Source organism: Aegilops tauschii, chromosome 4 (assembly GCF_002575655.3).
Source record: "Aegilops tauschii subsp. strangulata cultivar AL8/78 chromosome 4, Aet v6.0, whole genome shotgun sequence".
In the NCBI taxonomy this organism is placed as follows: domain Eukaryota; kingdom Viridiplantae; phylum Streptophyta; class Magnoliopsida; order Poales; family Poaceae; genus Aegilops; species Aegilops tauschii.
This window is the reverse complement of record NC_053038.3, coordinates 74529570-74548923: the sequence shown is the minus strand read 5'-3', so window position 1 is coordinate 74548923 and position 19354 is coordinate 74529570. Positions and strand designations below refer to the sequence as shown.

General features: G+C 42.3%; 1 protein-coding gene across 2 annotated transcripts; it reads left to right on the top strand.

The window, feature by feature from the left end:
* The first annotated feature begins 2776 nt into the window (after nt 1-2776).
* Nucleotides 2777-4639, top strand: LOC109743104 (heavy metal-associated isoprenylated plant protein 5-like). 2 transcript variants are annotated; one of them, XM_040386694.3, is made up of 5 exons: nt 2777-2891; nt 3001-3175; nt 3279-3511; nt 3651-3732; nt 3851-4639. In XM_040386694.3, exons 1-5 carry the CDS (start codon nt 2784-2786, stop codon nt 4471-4473), a joined length of 1221 nt encoding a protein of 406 aa, XP_040242628.2. In that variant the 5' UTR covers nt 2777-2783; the 3' UTR covers nt 4474-4639. The 2 variants fall into 2 exon arrangements, with proteins under 2 accessions (XP_040242628.2, XP_020157777.1); XM_020302188.4 differs by lacking the exon at nt 2777-2891 and having other exon boundaries at nt 2992-3175.
* The last annotated feature ends 14715 nt before the right edge of the window (nt 4640-19354 follow it).

Sequence of the window (19354 nt, the reverse complement as noted above, 5' to 3'; positions counted from 1 at the left end):
GGGAGGGAGGGCGACCAATTTTTCTCCCAGTTGTAAGTCCGTCAACTGGGGTTGTCTCAATTGCAAACCCATCCTCGACAAGCAACTAGACCCCATCCATTTTTGTCTCCGACGCAACTCCACTCTTGAGACACAACCGAGGGTGTGGGCGGCCCTTATTGACTCAGTTGCAAGTCCACCCTCAATACGCAACTGGGGGTGACGAATTTTTATCACAGTTTCAAATCCATCCTAAACATGCAATGTTTTATCCTAGTTGCAACTCCAGCCTCGATACGCAACTGAGGGCCCAACACATTTTTGTCCTAGTTGCAAGTCTATCCTCAACATGCAACTGGACCTGACCCATTTTTTTAGTTGTTGCAAATCCACTCTCGACACGGAACTGGGATGGCGACGACCCCTTTTTTCTCAGTTGCAACTCCACCCTAGATATTCAACTGGGGGTCCGACCCATTTTTGTCCTAATTGAAAATCCATACTTCAAACGCAATTGTCCATGACCCTTTTTTGTCCCATTTGCAAATCCACCCTCGACACGCAACTAGGCCTCGGCCAATTGTGTCCTACTTGTAAGTCCATCCTCGATACACAACTGGGTGTGCCTTTTTGTTCAAGTTGCAACTCCACCCTCCATATGCAACTGAAGGCCCTACCCATTTTTGTCTAAATTGCAAGTCCATCCTCGACACACAACTAGACCAGACCCATTTTTTGTCCCAGCTGCCAGTCCACACTCGACATGCAATTATGGTGTGGGGCAGTCTCTTTTTATCTTAGTTGCAACCACGATACGCAACTGGGGGCCCAATCCATTTTTGTCCCAGTTGCAAGTCAATTCTCGACACGCAATTGGCCCAAACCCATTTTTGTCCCAGTTGCAAGTTCAACATCGACACACAACTGGGGGGCCGATCCATTTTTTCCCAATTGCAAGTCAATCCTCGACACACAATTGGCCCCGACCCATTTTGTCCTAGTTGCAGGTCCACCCTCGACATGCAACTCGGGGTGGGGGCGATCCTTTTGTCCTAGTTGCAAGTGCACCCTCGATACACAACTGGTGGGCCCGACAAAGTTTTGTCCCAGTTGCAAGTCCATCCTCTTTGTTCTTTTTTCTTTCTATCTTTTACTTTTTTATTTTTGCCTTTAAAACTCCTGATTTTTTAATGGCGGCATGACCATCATCGAACATGCAACTACAAGTGTTTCCCTCACCCTGCAACTACATGTCTCGCCCCCGCACCACAACTGCATGTCTTCAACATAAGTGTAACAAAGCATATCTTTAACATTTTTTAAATACATGATTATAATTTTTTACATGTTTTCGTAATACTCTTTCCAAATACATGTTGTGCAATTTCTACATATATCTAGATTTTTTATACACGTTGATTAAAAAAACAATTAACATTTTTCAATATATGTTTTGAGCTTTTTTTCCATTATGTGTTAAATAATTTTTCAAATAAATATTGAAAATTTTCTTGAATAATACAAAATATTTTTTATACTACATGAACATTTTTAAAATTTATATAAACATTTTTTAAAATGTCACAAACATATTTTTTGTAAATGTCACATACAAATTTGCGAATGGTTGGAAACATTCCTTTTGAATTGTGCAACCATTTTTTACGTTGTATAATATATTTTTTTCTAAAATTTCACATATATTTTTTGAAACGTGTAAGCATGTTTTAAATGTCACAAATTGTTTTGGGATGTTATCAACATTTGTTTAAAATACACTAGCAAACAATTTACACTGTCTTAACATTTTTCAAATCTGTGGTGAACTTTGTTAAAACATATGGACACTTTTCTAAAAGTTACATGAACGTATTTTGTTAATGTTTTCATGTATCTCTAAACTATGTACGAATATATGGTTTATACAAGAAAACAACATTCTTGTGAAGAAAAAGGATGAGCCATCGAACGTAAAAAGGAAAAAAATGAACGGAGGATATCCTACGGGAAAGGAATGAAGCTAGCATATAGTACCTAGACTGAACGGAGGCCCAAGACATTGGCAAGCTTCCGCCTCGCTGCAAGCCCTGGACAACCGGAAAAAAAATCAACTTTGATGTAACATAGTTATATCACCTCCGGAAAAAAAGTAGTTATGTCATATTTTAGATGTGTTTTGGTTAGACCCTAAAAAAAATGTGTCTCGGTGACATTCGTACTTATATGCCATTGCAATCCAAGGCATTAGCCTGCTATAAACAACAACGAAAAGAATAAGTTAAAACTACATTCGTATAGTAAACTGATCTGTGGTTGGATGGTTAGATGTATAGTGATATCCTCAATTTACTAGGGTTCAACTTCTGGTGTTCGCATTTATTTTGAATTTATGTCAAGATTTCTGGCGATGCGTGTTCAGTGAGAGGAGACGTTTCTATCGACTACGAGACGCCTACAATGACTTCGTAAAATCTTAAGATGATATGCCAACTCAGTTTCTCAAAAATGCTCATAAAGATAAGGTATACGTGTTTACGTATGTACTGTACTGTGTTAAAAACTACAGCCGTTTCGGTACTTTTTCATTTTTCCGATCCCCATTTCCAGCCAAAAGAGCGGAAACGTACGCCCGGGCGGCACCGAATATAGCGTCCTCTAGACAAAGTCCCTTTAATGGAGATATAGCGTCTGCTTCTGAGTGTGCATCCAGCGAAGCACGTACGTTTTCGCACTGCATGCAAACGGCCACGCGGCGCATCCCATGGCTGCACCGCCCAGACGTGGCACCCCCCTCTCCCTCCACGATGCATCCCAGGACTCACATATATGTATGTACACACTGGAGCGCTCCATTCTCAGATCGATCAATTACGAATTTACGATCGAGGAACCGAGCACACACTATGGCCAAGGTAAAGGAGAGAACACTCACTCGCCCAAACCTTCTCTCCCGTCCAGGTGATTCATCTTCAGCTCATCGTACGTGATTCTCAAGGTATTTTTCTCGTTCCGATGTGGCAGACGAGGGCGAAGAAGGCGGCGGCGGCCGGTGATGCCCGGAGCGCTGGGAAGGAAGGGGACAAGGCGCCGGCGAAGGGAGGCAGCGATGCGCCGGCGGACGGGGTGGTGGTAAGCGTGCCGGTCCACTGCGATGGCTGCGCCAGGAAGGTGCGCCGGTCTCTGCTGCGCCTCGAGGGTACGTAACATGAAAGTGGACGCACATCCGGAATTCGTTTTGGAATTAGCTAATTTGTATGTATAGGTGTTTCAAAACTAAGTTCTTGGTGGGATAAATTAAGGGGTTGAGGATGTGATCGTGGATCACTCGACCAACACGGTGGTGGTAACTGGCCAGAAGGCGCTGGAGAACCCGATCATGGTGGTCGAAGCGGTCAAGATGAAGACCGGGAAGAAGGCGGTGCTGCTGAGCCCATCGCCGGAGAAGCTTCCACCGCCGGTGAAAAGCGAGGATACCAAGAAACACGGTGCAGGGGCGCCAGACATGAAAAAGGATGTAGCGGAGTTCGACATGGTATTTACTGAGTCAATTACTTGCTGCTAGTTGCTGTTAATATCCTGCTTAGTTCACTGCTACCATTTTGTTTCTTTACCTTTATATTCTGGTGTTTTTTTAACCACTTTTTTCTTATATTGATCATTATCGAGACCAGGAAATGGTTGTAGTGCTGAAGATCGAATTGCACTGTGAAGATTGCAGTGAGGAGATGAAGAAGAGGATACTCAAGCTAAAAGGTATTGATGCACTCCGTATGTTAATAGTACAATTGCTGAACTACTCGAATACGTCGACTTCCTTGCTTTGTTTGTTGCGGTGGTATTTTACACAGTATGGTTGCAAACTGTTGATCAGGAGTGGAGGAGGCCGTGCCGCACATCAAATCATCACAGCTGATGGTGAAAGGGATGGTCGAGCCAGCAACCCTAGTAGGATTCATCCACAAGTGCACGGGGAGGAAGGCTGCCATTATCAGAGCTGAGCCACTGAATGAGGATACGCCAGCAGCAGCCATGGCTGAGGAGACGCCTGCAGCGGATGCCAATGCCGAGAAGCAAGAACCATCTGATAATCTGGAAAACAAAGATGAACTAGGGGTAGAAGAAGAGACCAAACAAGCCGTGAACAGGGAAGAAGAGACTGAAACGGAGAAGCCAAGCAAAGGGGACGTAGACGGGGTTGAGAAGGAGACGGTTGTTGAGGAAACCCAAGGGAAGGAACACCTATTCAAGCTGCCTGTGCCGGCGTCACTTGTTGCGGTGGCGCCGGAGGCTGAGAAGATGACGGCCATGAACGGCCTCTACCAGTACAACTACCACCCAGCAGCCTACGCTTATGCGTACCCGCACTATGCTTATCAGCAATACCACCAATACCCATATGCGGCCAATCCTGCAACGTATTACGGGCCGTGCCCGCAGCACTATCCGCCACAGACTTTCGGCGATCAGAGCCCAGATGCATGCACCATCATGTGATGTGATGGACCGTGTGTACGTAAGTAGCTTCCATGGTACCATAAGCCAGCGTACATGGAATAAAGAACCCCATCATGTAGTGAACTGTGTGCACCTTCCATGTTACAAGTCTTTCATATATATATGGAATAAAGCATCTGGTTACTGCAATGTATAAACAAAATAACGGCTTTCATAAACTACATCTAGATGCCCCTTAAGTGTTGCACATCTAAGTCTTATATCATTGATATCCTTTTGAAGAAAGACAAAAGATTCATTAATTAATTGAGGAGGGGAAGAAACAAGTTTCAGTACAGACCTCTCACCGGCCACAGAGGCGAGAGAAGCCCATCAAGAAATTCTCAACAGATAATCAGTAAGAGCCTCACATGCATAGACATAAAAAAAATACGAATGGGAATTACTCTACCGACATCATGGAGCTCAGGTGCTTGGCGACAGCCTTTTGCCACAAACGTCGATACTGCATTCCGGTTTGCTGAGTGCAGGTTTCTTTGTCGAGTGCAAAATGTCGGGTAATCGGCAAAGGACCATAAAACCGGGTGTAGAAGTAAAAACGCTCAGCCAATGGCATGAAACTCGGCAAAGAAAAGTTTTGCCAAGTGCCAGCCGCATAGCATTCCTGCCACGTGACACTCGCAAACATTTTTCCCTTTTTTTTTCCTTTTTTTGTCTTTTTATTTGTGTATTATTTGTTTGTTTTCATTTGTACATTTTTTCCTTTGTACATGTTTTTTCTTTTATTTTCCCCTAGTCATATATATACTAAATGACTAGGGGAAAATAAAAGAAAAAACATGTACAAAGGAAAAAATGTACAAATGAAAACAAACAAATAATACACAAATAAAAAGACAAAAAAAGGAAAAAAATGGGAAAAATGTTTTTTCATCCATTCATCACAGAAAATATTTTTTTCCTATATCCAACGTAGTACTAAATTCTTATGCGCTCTTCTGCTAGAAAAAAAAAAGACTTTTTCAGAACTTCGTAGGTGGGACGCGTGGTGTGGACCAGCAAATCCAGCGCACTTATTTCTCTGCCCACGCAGATGGGAAAAAAACTATCTTTCGCTCAGAGTGACAAATAATCGGAATTACGCACAGAACAACCAATAATGGGCTGGCCCATTTTTGTTTATTTTTGTATTTTACTTCCATTTTTATTCTTCTTCCCCTATCTCATTTTCGCCTTCCAAGTTATTTTCTTATAGAATTTTTCGTAAATTCAAAATTCTCAAAAAAGAACAGAATTTTAAAAAGTATCAAATTTTAGAAAATATTCAGAATTCCAAATTTTTGTTGCTATTTTGAAAAATATTCGGAGCATGAAAAAAGTTTCCTGTTTTTTTCCAAAAAGAATTATTGTTTCACAATAAAATGGCATTTTTAAAAATGCTCCAAATTTGTAAAATATTATTTTTTTCGTTAAATTTTCAGAATTCAAAATAATGTTCGCATATTAAAGATACATATTTTTGAAAAAATGTTATGAATTTTCAATACATGTTCCCATTCTAAGAAAAATGTTCACAAATTCAAATAGTGTTCATGTTTTAATAAAAAAGAATTGGTATTTTCAAAAAATGTTTGAGAATTTTAAAAGATGTTCCTGTTTCAAATTTTGTTAGCGTTTTTCTGAAAGTGTACGTAATTTAAAAAATGTTTAGGATTTAAAATATGGTTCATGTTCCCTACAATATTCAGAAACAGCATACCTTAAAATCTTCTTGATTGAAAGGAAAAGTAGGTTGAATAATTCATGGGCCTTCTCTGGCGTATAATGACGTAACAAAACTCTTAAATGTTCTCGATCAATAAATGGAAAAATAGCGGATTGATTACTTCACACCGACGAAACCGAGAAGCTAAATGTTCCTTTTTTCACATGCACACAGGGTTTTGGTTCCACATATAGTTCTCACTAACTTTAAATGCATACTATTTTTTCTTCCGTTGCAACGCACGGGCATATGTGCTAGTAAATAAAATTTAAATTGCAGTGTATGAAAAATATTGCAGAATTGGGTTGAAAAATCGTATGTGTGTTCTTTAGTCTGTGTGAAAGACTTATCCAAGAAAAGAAAAGAACTTTAAACATCTGGTTGCCAAAACTCAGCCCCAACTTGGAGTTTATTAATTTTTAGTTCTAAAAAAATGCAAACAAAATCTGGAGAACATGAAACTAGTATGTTGTGGTAAGTTTTAAGAAGATTTCACAAATGTAGTAATGTGTACAACTTAGAAACCGTACTATTTTCGAGGAAGAATCGTCATTTCGGGACGCTGTGGGTTAGTTTTGAAGGCGAAGCGGCGGCAGCTTCATCGGTTTGCCTTGCAATTTTTTGTACACTCAACATGCACCGTTAATTTTTCTATGTAAATGTTTTTCATTTTTGGAGGTTCGTTTGCTATATTTAAGTCATTTGGTGCATTTAAAGAATTTAATATATTTTTGTTCTTTGTCTATGTTTAGGTCTTACCTAAGAAAAGAAAAAAGATCTAGACATTTGGCTGCTAAGACTCAACCTCGAACATTGAGTTTGTTGGTTTCTTAATTTCAAAAAATGCAAACAAAGTCCAAAAAACATGAAACTTAGCATGGTGCCCAGTGCCCTTAAATGGCATAATTATTGAAGGAAATATGCCCTAGAGGCAATAATAAAGTTGTTATTTTATATTTCCTTATTCATGATAATGGTTTTTTATTCATGCTAGAATTGTATTGATCGGAAACTTAAATACATGTGTGAATACATAAAAAAACATTGTGTCCTAGTAAGCCTCTACTGGACTAGCTTGTTGATCAAAGATGGTTAAGGTTTCTTAACCATGGACATGTGTTGTCATTTGATAACGGGAACACATCATTAGGAGAATGATGTGATGGACAAGACCCATCCGTTAGCTTAGCATATTGATCGTTCAGTTCATTGCTATTGCTTTCTTCATGTCAAATACATATTCCTTCGACTATGAGATTATGCAACTCTCGGATACCGTAGGAATACCTTGTGTGCTATCAAACGTCACAACGTAACTGGATGATCATAAACATGATCTACAGGTATCTCCGAAGGTGTTTGTTGAGTTGGCATAGATCGAGATTAGGATTTGTCACTCCGAGTATCGGAGAGGTATCTCTGGGCCCTCTCGGTAGTACACATCATAAGCTTGCAAGAAAATGACTAAGGAGTTAGTCACGAGGTGACCTATTACGTAACGAGTAAAGAGACTTGTCGGTAACGAGATTGAACTAGGTATGAAGATACCAACGATCGAATCTCGGGCAAGTAACATACCGATGGACAAAGGGAATTAGGTATGTTGTCATAACGGTTCGACCGATAAAGATCTTCGTAGAATATGTAGGAGCCAATATGGGCATCTAGGTTCCGCTCTTGGTTATTGACCGGAGAGGTGTCCCGGTCATGTCTACATAGTTCTCGAACCCATAGGGTCCGCACGCTTAACGTTCGTTGACGATATAGTGCATATGATTTGGTGACCGAATGTTGTTCGGAGTCCCGGATGAGATCACGGACATGACGAGGAGTCTCGAAATGGTTGATAGGTAAAGATTGATATATAGGACGATGATATTCGGACACCGGAAGTGTTTCGGTGGGTACCGGGTACTTATCGGGTCACCAAAAAGGAGTTTCGGGCATCGCGGACAAAGATATGGGCCTTATGGGCCAAGTGAGGGAACACACCAGCCCCCAAGGGGCTGGTGCGCCCTCTATGGGGCCGGCCCTATGGGTAGGGAAAGGAAAGGGGAGGAGGAAAGGAAAGTGTGGAGTTGGACTCCCTCTTCCTTCCTTCTCCCCCCTCTTTCCTTTCCCCCTTGTTCATACAAGGAAGGCGGGGCGCGGGAGGGCAGGAGCCCTAGGGCCGGCGGCCAGCCCCTAGGGGAGCGCCCTGGTTGCCTCCCTCTCCCCTCCCACCTATATATACATGGGGAGGGGGTGCCACACAAGGACAGAATATTGTCTTAGCCGTGTGCGGTGCTCCCGTCCACCGTTTACTCCCTCGGTCATATTTTCGTAGTGCTTAGGCGAAGCCCTGTGGAGATCACATCACCATCACCGCGCCGTCGTGCTGCCGGAACTCATCTACTACCTCTCCGTCTTGCTGGATCAAGAAGGCGGAGGACGTCAACGAGCTGAACGTGTGCAGAATGCGGAGGTGTCGTGTGTTCGGTACTAGATCGGTTGGAGCCCGAAGAAAGTTCGACTCTATCAACCGTGTTGTGAAACGCTTCCGTTTACGGTCTATGAGGGTACGTAGACACACTCTCCCCTCTTGTTGCTATGCATCTCCACGGATAGATCTTGCGTGTGTATAGAAAAAAAATTGTTTTCCATGCAATGTTCCCCAACAGTGGCAACGAGTAGAACACATAGAGTTGTGGGCGGTGATAGTCATACTGCTTACCACCAACATATTATTTTGATTCGGCGGTATTGTGGGATGAAGCGGCCCGGACCAACCTTACATGTCCACGCACATGAGATTGGTTCCACCGACTGACATGCAACTAGTTTTGCATAAAGGTGGCTGGCGAGTGTCTATTTCTCCTACTTTAGTTGAATCGAATTTGACTGTGGCCGGTCCTTGAAGAAGGTTAAAATAGCAAACTTGATGAATCACCGTTGTTGTTTTATGCGTAGGTAAGAAAGGTTCTTGCTAGAAGCCCGTAGCAGCCACGTAAAACTTGTAACAACAAAGTAGAGGACGTCTAACTTGCTTTTGCAGGGCATGTTGTGATGTGATATGGTCAAGATATGATGTGATATATCTTGATGTGTGAGATGATCATGTTTTGTAATATCGACAACCAGTGGGAGCCTTAGGGTTGTCTCTTTATTGTATGAAGTGCAAGCACCATGTAATTAAAGGAAATATGCCCTAGAGGCAATAATAAAGTTGTTATTTATATTTCCTCATATCATGATAAATGTTTATTATTCATGCTAGAATTGTATTAACCGGAAACTTAGTACATGTGTGAATACATAGACAAAATATAGTGTCCCTAGTATGCCTCTACTTGACTAGCTCGTTAATCAAAGATGGTTAAGTTTCCTAACCATAGACATGTGTGGTCATTTGATGAACGGGATCACATCATTAGAGAATGATGTAATGGACAAGCCCCGTCCGTTAGCTTAGCATAATGACCGTTAAGTTTTATTGCTATTGCTTTCTTCATGACTTATACATATTCCTCTGACTATGAGATTATGCAACTCCCGAATACCGGAGGAACACCTTGTGTGCTATCAAACGTCACAACGTAACTGGGTGATTATAAAGATGCTCTACAGGTGTCTCCGAAGGTGTTTGGTGGGTTGGCATAGATCGAGATTAGGATTTGTCACTCCGAGTATCGGAGAGGTATCTCTGGGCCCTCTCGGTGATACACATCACTATAAGCCTTGCAAGCAATGTGACTAATGATTTAGTTACGGGATGATGCATTACGGGACGAGTAAAGAGACTTGCCGGTAACGAGATTGAACCAAGTATGAGGATACCAACGATCGAATCTTGGGCAAGTAACATACCGATGACAAAGGGAATAATGTATGTTGTTATTGCGGTTTGACCGATAAAGATTTTCGTAGAATATGTAGGAACCAATATGAGCATCCAGGTTCTGCCATTGGTTATTGACCAGAGATGTGTCTCGGTCATGTCTACATAGTTCTCGAACCCATAGGGTCCGCACGCTTAACGTTCGATGACGATTTGTATTATGAGTTGCGTGTTTTGGTGACTGAAGTTTTTTCGGAGTCCCGGATGAGATCACAGACATGCCGAGGAGTCTCGAAATGGTCGAGAGGTAAAGATTGATATATTGGACAATGATATTCGGACGCTAGAATGGTTTCGAAATGGTTCGGGTATATTTCAGAGCACCGAGGGGTTACCGGAACCCCCTGGGGAAGTATTGGGCCTACATGGGCCTTAGGGGAGAGAGAGAGTGGAGCCCGCAAGGGGTGGTGCGCGCCCCCCTCCAAGGGAGTCCGAATTGGAAAGGAGGAGGGGCGCGGCCCCCTTTCCCTCTCCCTCTCCCTCTCCTTCCTTTTCCCCCTCTGATGAGAAAGGAAAAAGGGGGGCGCGAATCCTACTAGGAGTGGAGTCCTAGTAGGACTCCTCCCCATGGCGCGCCCCCTTGGTGGCCGGCCTCCTCCTCCCCTCCTTTATATACGAGGGCAGAGGCACCCCGAAGCACATCAGTTGTTCTCTTAGCCGTGTGCGGTGCCCCCCTCCATAGTTTACTCCTCCGGTCATAGCGTCGTAGTGCTTAGGCGAAGCCCTGGACGGATCACATCACCATCACCGTCACCACGCTGTCGTGCTGACGAAACTCTCCCTCGACCCTCTGCTGGATCAAGAGTTCGAGGGACGTCATCGAGCTGAACGTGTGCTGAACTCAGAGGTGTCGTACGTTTGGTACTAGATCGGTTGGATCGTGAAGACGTTCGACTACATCGACCGCGTTAACCTAACGCTTCCGCTTTCGGTCTAGAAGGGTACGTTGACACACTCTCCCCCTCTCGTTGCTATGCATCTCCTAGATAGATCTTGCGTGATCGTAGGAAATTTTTGAAATTGCATGCTATGTTCCCCAACAGTGGCATCCGAGCCAGGTCTATGCGTAGATTATATGCACGAGTAGAACACAAAGAGTTGTGGGCGATAATAGTTGATACGTCTCCAACGTATCTATAATTTTTGATTGTTCCGTGCTGTTATATTATCAATCTTGGATGTTTTATAATCATTTTATAGTCATTTTATATCATTTTTTGGTACTAACCTATTGACATAGTGCCAAGTGTCAGTTGATGTTTTCTGCATGTTTTTTACATCGCAGGAAGTCAGTATCAGACGGAGTCCAAATGCAACGAAACTCCACGGAGATTTTTTTATGGACCAGAAGACACATAATGGGCCCTGGCTGCGCCTGGGGGTGCTCCGAGGAGAGCACAACCCACCAGGGCTCGCCAGGAGGCCCAGGCGCGCCCTGGTGGGTTGTGCCCACCTCGGGTGCCCCCGGACCGCCTCTTTGCTCTATAAATACCCCAATATTCCCAAAACCCTAGGGGAGTCGACGAAATATTTATCCAGCCGCCGCAGAGTCCAGAACCACCAGATCCAATCTAGACACTGATGTCTACTACACAACCTTCTTCTTGTAGACGTTGTTGGGCCTCCAAGTGCAGAGGTTTGTAGGACAGTAGCAAATTTCCCTCAAGTGGATGACCTAAGGTTTATCAATCCGTGGGAGGCATAGGATGAAGATGGTCTCTCTCAAGCAACCCTGCAGCCAAATAACAAAGAGTCTCTTGTGTCCCCAACACACCCAATACAATGGTAAATTGTATAGGTGCACTAGTTCGGCGAAGAGATGGTGATACAAGTGCAATATGGATGGTAGATATAGGTTTTTGTAATCTGAAAATATAAAAACAACAAGGTAACTAACGATAAAAGTGAGCGTAAACGGTATTGCAATGCTAGGAAACAAGACCTAGGATTCATACTTTCACTAGTGCAAGTTCTCTCAACAATAATAACATAATTGGATCACATAACTATCCCTCAACATGCAACAAAGAGTCACTCCAAAGCCACTAACAGCGGAGAACAAATGAAGAGATTATGGTAGGGTACGAAACCACCTCAAAATTATTCTTTCGGATCGATCTATTCAAGAGTTCGTACTAGAATAGCACCATAAGACACATATCAACCAAAACCCTAATGTCACCTAGATACTCCAATGTCACCTCAAGTATGCGTGGGTATGATTATACGATATGCATCACACAATCTCATATTCATCTATTCAAACCAACACAAAGTACTTCAAAGAGTGCCCCAAAGTTTCTACCGGAGAGTCAAGACGAAAACGTGTGCCAACCCCTATGCATAGGTTCCTGGGCGGAACCCGCAAGTTGATCACCAAAACATACATCAAGTGAATCACGTGATATCCCATTGTCACCACAGATAAGCACGGCAAGACATACATCAAGTGTTCTCAAATCCTTAAAGACTCAATCCGATAAAATAACTTCAAAGGGAAAACTCAATCCATTACAAGAGAGTAGAGGGGGAAAAACATCATAAGATCCAACTATAATAGCAAAGCTCGCGATACATCAAGATCGTATCACCTCAAGAACACGAGAGAGAGAGAGATCAAACACATAGCTACTAGTACATACCCTCAGCCCCGAGGGTGAACTACTCCCTCCTCATCATGGAGAGCGCCGGGATGATGAAGATGGCCACCGGTGAGGGATCCCCCCTCCGGCAGGGTGCCGGAACAGGGTCCCGATTGGTTTTTGGTGGCTACAGAGGCTTGCGGCGGCGAAACTCCCGATCTATTCTGTTTTCTGGAGGTTTCAGTATTTATAGGATTTTTTGGCGTAGGTCTCACGTCAGGGGGGTCTCCAGGTTGTCCACGAGGCAGGGGGCCACGCCCAGGGGGTGGGCGCGCCCCCCACCCTCGTGGGTAGCCGGGGACTCTACTAGCCCAACTCTTTTACTCCGGGGGCTTCTTTTGGTCCAGAAAAAATCATCAAAAATTGGCACGTCAATTGGACTCTGTTTGGTATTCCTTTTCTGTAAAACTCAAAAACAAGGAAAAAAACAGAAATTGGCACTGGGCTCTAGGTTAATAGGTTAGTCCCAAAAATCATATAAAATAGCATATAAAACATCCTAGATGGATAATATAATAGCATGAATACTTCATAAATTATAGATACGTTGGAGACGTATCAGCATCCCCAAGCTTAATTCCTGCTCGTCCTCGAGTAGGTAAATGATAAAAGAAATAATTTATGAAGTGTGAATGCTAGCAGGTGCACAAGTTTGATCAATGATAATTTCAATCACCTTTTCTAGCATCTTTATATGTCATAACAGTAGCTTAACTCATAAAACTTCTCATGATCAGGTAACAAGATATTCACATGTTAAAGTATAGATCATAAATTTTCTTGAAAACTAACAAACAGTTCTCAGTCATCAAACAATTGCAATTCATCTTATTTTCAGGAAGGGTCTATGTAAGAGCTTTGATTTAGCAAATCCCACATACTCAACTATCATATAGTCTTCCATGATTGCTACCACTCAAAGCATATTTTTAGAACAAATAGCATCCATCAAACACAGAGAAAGATAGGGGCTTAATGTTTCGCCTACCAACTTATTTATCATATAGATAATTGTCAACAATAATAATTCATGATCAAATATATTTGAATGGCCATATATGCTTAGATCTTTCTCCACCACATGATGCTTGCCAACTAAAGAGTAGGTTGGAATGAGAAGGAATACTACTGACTCTTGCATAAAAGTAAAAGATAGGCCCTTCGCAGAGGGAAGCAGGGATTTGTAGAGGTGCCAGAGCTCGAAGAAAAAACAGAGATGAAAATAATTTTGAGAGGTATGCTTTCATTGTCAACATAACGACCAAGAGTTCCCAATATCTTCCATACTACATACATTATAGGCAGTTCCCAAACAGAAAGGTAAAAATTTTACTCCCCCTCCACCAACAATCACACTCCACGGCTTGTCCGAAACAACGGTTGCCGTCCAACTATCAACAATCCTGGGGGAGTTTTGTTTAAATTATTTTCGAATTTTTTTTGATCTTTTGATCATAGGACTGGGCATCCCAGTTACCAGCCATTTTCTCGTGAATGATGAGCGGAGTCCACTCACCGTGAGAATAACCCACCTAGCATGGAAGATACTCCTAACCCGTAGCCACTACATGAGCACTTCGGGCATACAAAACAGATTATTATTTGAAGGTTTAGAGTTTGGCACATGCAAATTTACTTGGAACGGCAGGTAAATACCGCATATAGGTAGATATGGCGGACACTCATGGAAGAACTTGGTTCAAGGAATTTGGATGCACAAGCAGTATTCCCGCTTAGTACAGATATTTTGGCTAGCAAAGGATTCTAAATAGCAAGCACCACATGTTAGAGGATCCATAACAATATAACTTATACAAATATACCCAACATAACTCATTATGTTGTCTTCCTTGTCCAACTTCAACTAATTTGCTCAGGTTTGAAAATAATTAGTGGGGATCACAATCATAGAAGATGTCCAAGATAGTATATTTATATGTGATATCTCTCTTCCTTCAATATTCTTTCATGAATTGTTCGAGTGACCAATACAATGTTTGCTAACCTTCAATAAATTTACCACCTCTACTTCATATATGTGAAGGCATTACTCCCCATGGGAGAAGCATATGAAACATATATAATTTCAGATTTATGACATTCAAATCATTCAACCATTTACTCATAGGATATAAGTGAAGCACACGAGTAAATGACAAACTACTCCAAAAAGATATAAGTGGAGATCAATGAGTAGTCAAATAATTATTTAGCTATGTGAGGACTCTCTCTCATTTAAGAATTTCAGATCTTGGTATTTTATTCAAACAGCAAGCAAAGCTAAAAATTAATAAAATGACGCTCCAAGCAAAACACATATCATGTGGTGAATAAAAATATAGCTCCAAGTAAAGTTACCGATGAATGAAGACGAAAGAGGGGATGCCATCCGGGGCATCCCCAAGCTTAGGCTTTTGGTTGTCCTTGAATATTACCTTGGCATGCCTTGGGCATCCCCAAGCTTAGGCTCTTTCCACTCCTTATTCCATAGTCCATCGAATCTTTACCCAAAACTTGAAAACTTCACAACACAAAACTTAACAGAAGATCTCGTGAGCTCCGTTAGCGAAAGAAAACAAAACACCACTTCAAGGTACTGTAATGAACTCATTCTTTATTTGTATTGGTGTTAAATATACTGTATTCCAACTTCTCTATGGTTTATAAACTATTTTACTAGCCATAGATTCATCAAAATAAGCAAACAACACACGAAAAACAGAATCTGTCAAAAACAGAACAGTCTGTAGCAATCTGTAACTAACGCAAACTTCTGGAACTCCAAAAATTCTAAAATAAATTGGTGGACCTGAGTAATTTGTCTAGTAATCATCTTCAAAAAGAATCAACTAAATATCACTCTCCAGTAAAAAGTTGAAGCTAATCTCGTGAGCGCTAAAGTTTCTGTTTTTTACAGCATGATCATAAAGACTTCACCCAAGTCTTCCCAAAGGTTCTACTTGGCACAAACACTAATTAAAACATAAAACCACATCTAAACAGAAGATAGATGGATTATTTATTACTAAACAGAACCAAGAAGCAATAAACTAAAATAAAATTGGGTTGCCTCCCAACAAGCGCTGTCGTTTAACGCCCCTAGCTAGGCATGATGATTTCAATGATGCTCACATAAAGGATAAGAATTGAAACATAAAGAGAGCATCATGAAGAATATGAGTAGCACATTTAAGTCTAACACGCTTCCTATGCATAGGGATTTTGTGACCAAATAACTTATGGGAACAATAATCAACTAGCATAGGAAGGCAAAACAAGCATAACTTCAAATTTTTAAGCACATAGAGAGGAAACTTGATATTATTGCAATTCCTACAAGCATATATTCCTCCCTCATAATAATTTTCAGTAGCATCATGAATGAATTCAACAATATAACCAACACCTAAAGCATTCTTTTCATGATCTACTTGCATAGAAAGTTTACTACTCTAGACATAAGCAAAATTATTCTCATCAATAGTAGTGGGAGCAAACTCAACAAAATAACTATCATGTGATTGAAAATTAAGATCAAGATGACAAGTTTCATGGTTATCATTATTCTTTATAGCATACGTGTCATCACAATAATCATCATAGATAGGAGGCATGCTTTCATCATAGTAAATTTGCTCATCAAAGCTTGGGGGACAAAAAAATATCATCTTCATCAAACATAGCTTCCCCAAGCTTGTGGCTTTGCATATCATTAGCATCATGGGTATTCAAAGAATTCATACTAACAACATTGCAATCATGATCATCATTCACATATTTTATGCCAAGCATTCTATGTAATTCTTCTTCTAGTACTTTGGCACAATTTTCCTTTCCATCATACTCACGAAAGATATTAAAAAGATGAAGCGTATGAGACAAACTCAATTCCATTTTTTGTAGTTTTCTTTTATAAACTAAACTAGTGATAAAACAAGAAACAAAAAGATTCGATTGCAAGATCTAAAGATATACCTTCAAGCACTCACCTCCCAGGCAACGGCGCCAGAAAAGAGCTTGATGTCTACTACACAACCTTCTTCTTGTAGACGTTGTCGGGCCTCCAAGTGCAGAGGTTTGTAGGACAGTAGCAAATTTCCCTCAAGTGGATGACCTAAGGTTTATCAATCCGTGGGAGGCGTAGGATGAAGATGTGCTCTCTCAAGCAACCCTGCAACCAAATAACAAAGAATCTCTTGTGTCCCCAACACACCCAATACAATGGTAAATTGTATAGGTGCACTAGTTCGGCGAAGAGATGGTGATACAAGTGCAATATGGATGGTAGATATAGGTTTTTGTAATCTGAAAAAATTAAAACAGCAAGGTAACTAACGATAAAAGTGAGTGTAAACGGTATTGCAATGCTAGGATGTTGGGGAACGTAGCAGAAATTCAAAATTTTCTATGCATCACCAAGATCAATATATGGAGTAATCTAGCAACGAGGGGAAGGGGAGTGCATCTACATACCCTTGTAGATCGCGAGCGGAAGCGTTCAAGAGAACGGGGTTGATGGAGTCGTACTCGTCGTGATCCAAATCACCGATGATCCTAGCGCCGAACGGACGGCACCTCCGCGTTCAACACACGTACGGAGCAGCGACGTCTCCTCCTTCTTGATCCAGCAAGGGGGGAGGAGAGGTTGATGGAGATCCAGCAGCACGACGGCGTGGTGGTGGAAGTAGCGGGGATCCCGGTAGGGCTTCGCCAAGCACTAACGGGAGGGAGAGGTGTCACGGGAGGGAGAGGGAGGCTCCAGGGGCTAGGATATTGCTGCCCTCCCTCCCCCCCACTATATATAGGGCCAAGGGAGAGGGGGGGCGCAGCCTTGGCCCTTCCTCCAAGGAAGGGTGCGGCCAGGGAGGAGTCCTTCCTCCCCAAGGCACCTCGGAGGTGCCTTCCCCATTTAGGACTCTCCATTTATCTTATCTCTTGGCGCATGGGCCTCTTGGGGCTGGTTCCCTTGGCCCATATGGGCCAAGGCGCACCCCCTACAGCCCATGTGGCCCCTGGGGCTGGTGAACCCCCTTGGTGGACCCCCGGACCCCTTTCGGCACTCCCGGTACAATACCGATAAAGTGCGAAACTTTTCCGGCGACCAAAATAAGACTTCCCATATATAAATATTTACCTCCGGACCATTCCGGAACTCCTCGTGACGTCCGGGATCTCATCCAGGACTCCGAACAACTTTCGGGTTACCGCATACTAATATCTCTATAACCCTAGCGTCACCGAACCTTAAGTGTGTAGACCCTACGGGTTCGGGAGACAGGTAGACATGACCGAGACGACTCTCCGGTCAATAACCAACAGCGGGATCTGGATACCCATGTTGGCTCCCACATGCTCCTCGATGATCTCATCGGATGAACCACGATGTCGAGGATTCAATCAATCCCGTATACAATTCCCTTTGGCTATCGGTATGGTACTTGCCCGAGATTCGATCGTCGGTATCCCGATACCTTGTTCAATCTCGTTACCGGCAAGTCTCTTTACTCGTTCCGTAACACATCATCCCGTGATCAACTCCTTGGTCACATTGTGCACATTATGATGATGTCCTACCGAGTGGGCCCAGAGATACCTCTCCGTTTACACGGAGTGACAAATCCCAGTCTCGATTCGTGCCAACCCAACAGACACTTTCGGAGATACCTGTAGTGCACCTTTATAGCCACCCAGTTACGTTGTGACGTTTGGTACACCCAAAGCATTCCTACGGTATCCGGGAGTTGCACAATCTCATGGTCTAAGGAAATGATACTTGACATTAGAAAAGCTCTAGCAAAACGAACTACACGATCTTGTGTTATGCTTAGGATTGGGTCTTGTCCATCACATCATTCTCCTAATGATGTGATCCCGTTATCAACGACATCCAATGTCCATGGTCAGGAAACCGTAACCATCCTTTGATCAACGAGCTAGTCAACTAGAGGCTTACTAGGGACATGGTGTTGTCTATGTATCCACACATGTATCTGAGTTTTCTATCAATACAATTCTAGCATGGATAATAAACGATTATCGTGAACAAGGAAATATAATAATAACCAATTTATTATTGCCTCTAGGGCATATTTCCAACATAGGAAACAAGGCCTAGGGTTCATACTTTCACTAGTGCAAGTTCTCTCAACAATAATAACATAATTGGATCACATAACTATCCCTCAACATGCAACAAAGAGTCACTCCAAAGCCACTAATAGCGGAGAACAAACGAAGAGATTATGGTAGGGTACGAAACCACCTCAAAGTTATTCTTTCGGATCGATCTATTCAAGAGTTCGTACTAGAATAACACCTTAAGACACATATCAACCAAAACCCTAATGTCACCTAGATAATCCAATGTCACCTCAAGTATCAGTGGGTATGATTATACGATATGCATCAGACAATCTCAGATTCATCTATTCAAACCAACACAAAGTACTTCAAAGAGTGCCCCAAAGTTTCTACCGGAGAGTCAAGACGAAAACGTGTACCAACCCCTATGCATAGGTTCATGGGCGGAACCCGCAAGTTGATCACCAAAACATACATCAAGTGAATCACGTGATATCCCATTATCACCACAGATAAGCACGGCAAGACATACATCAAGTGTTCTCAAATCCTTAA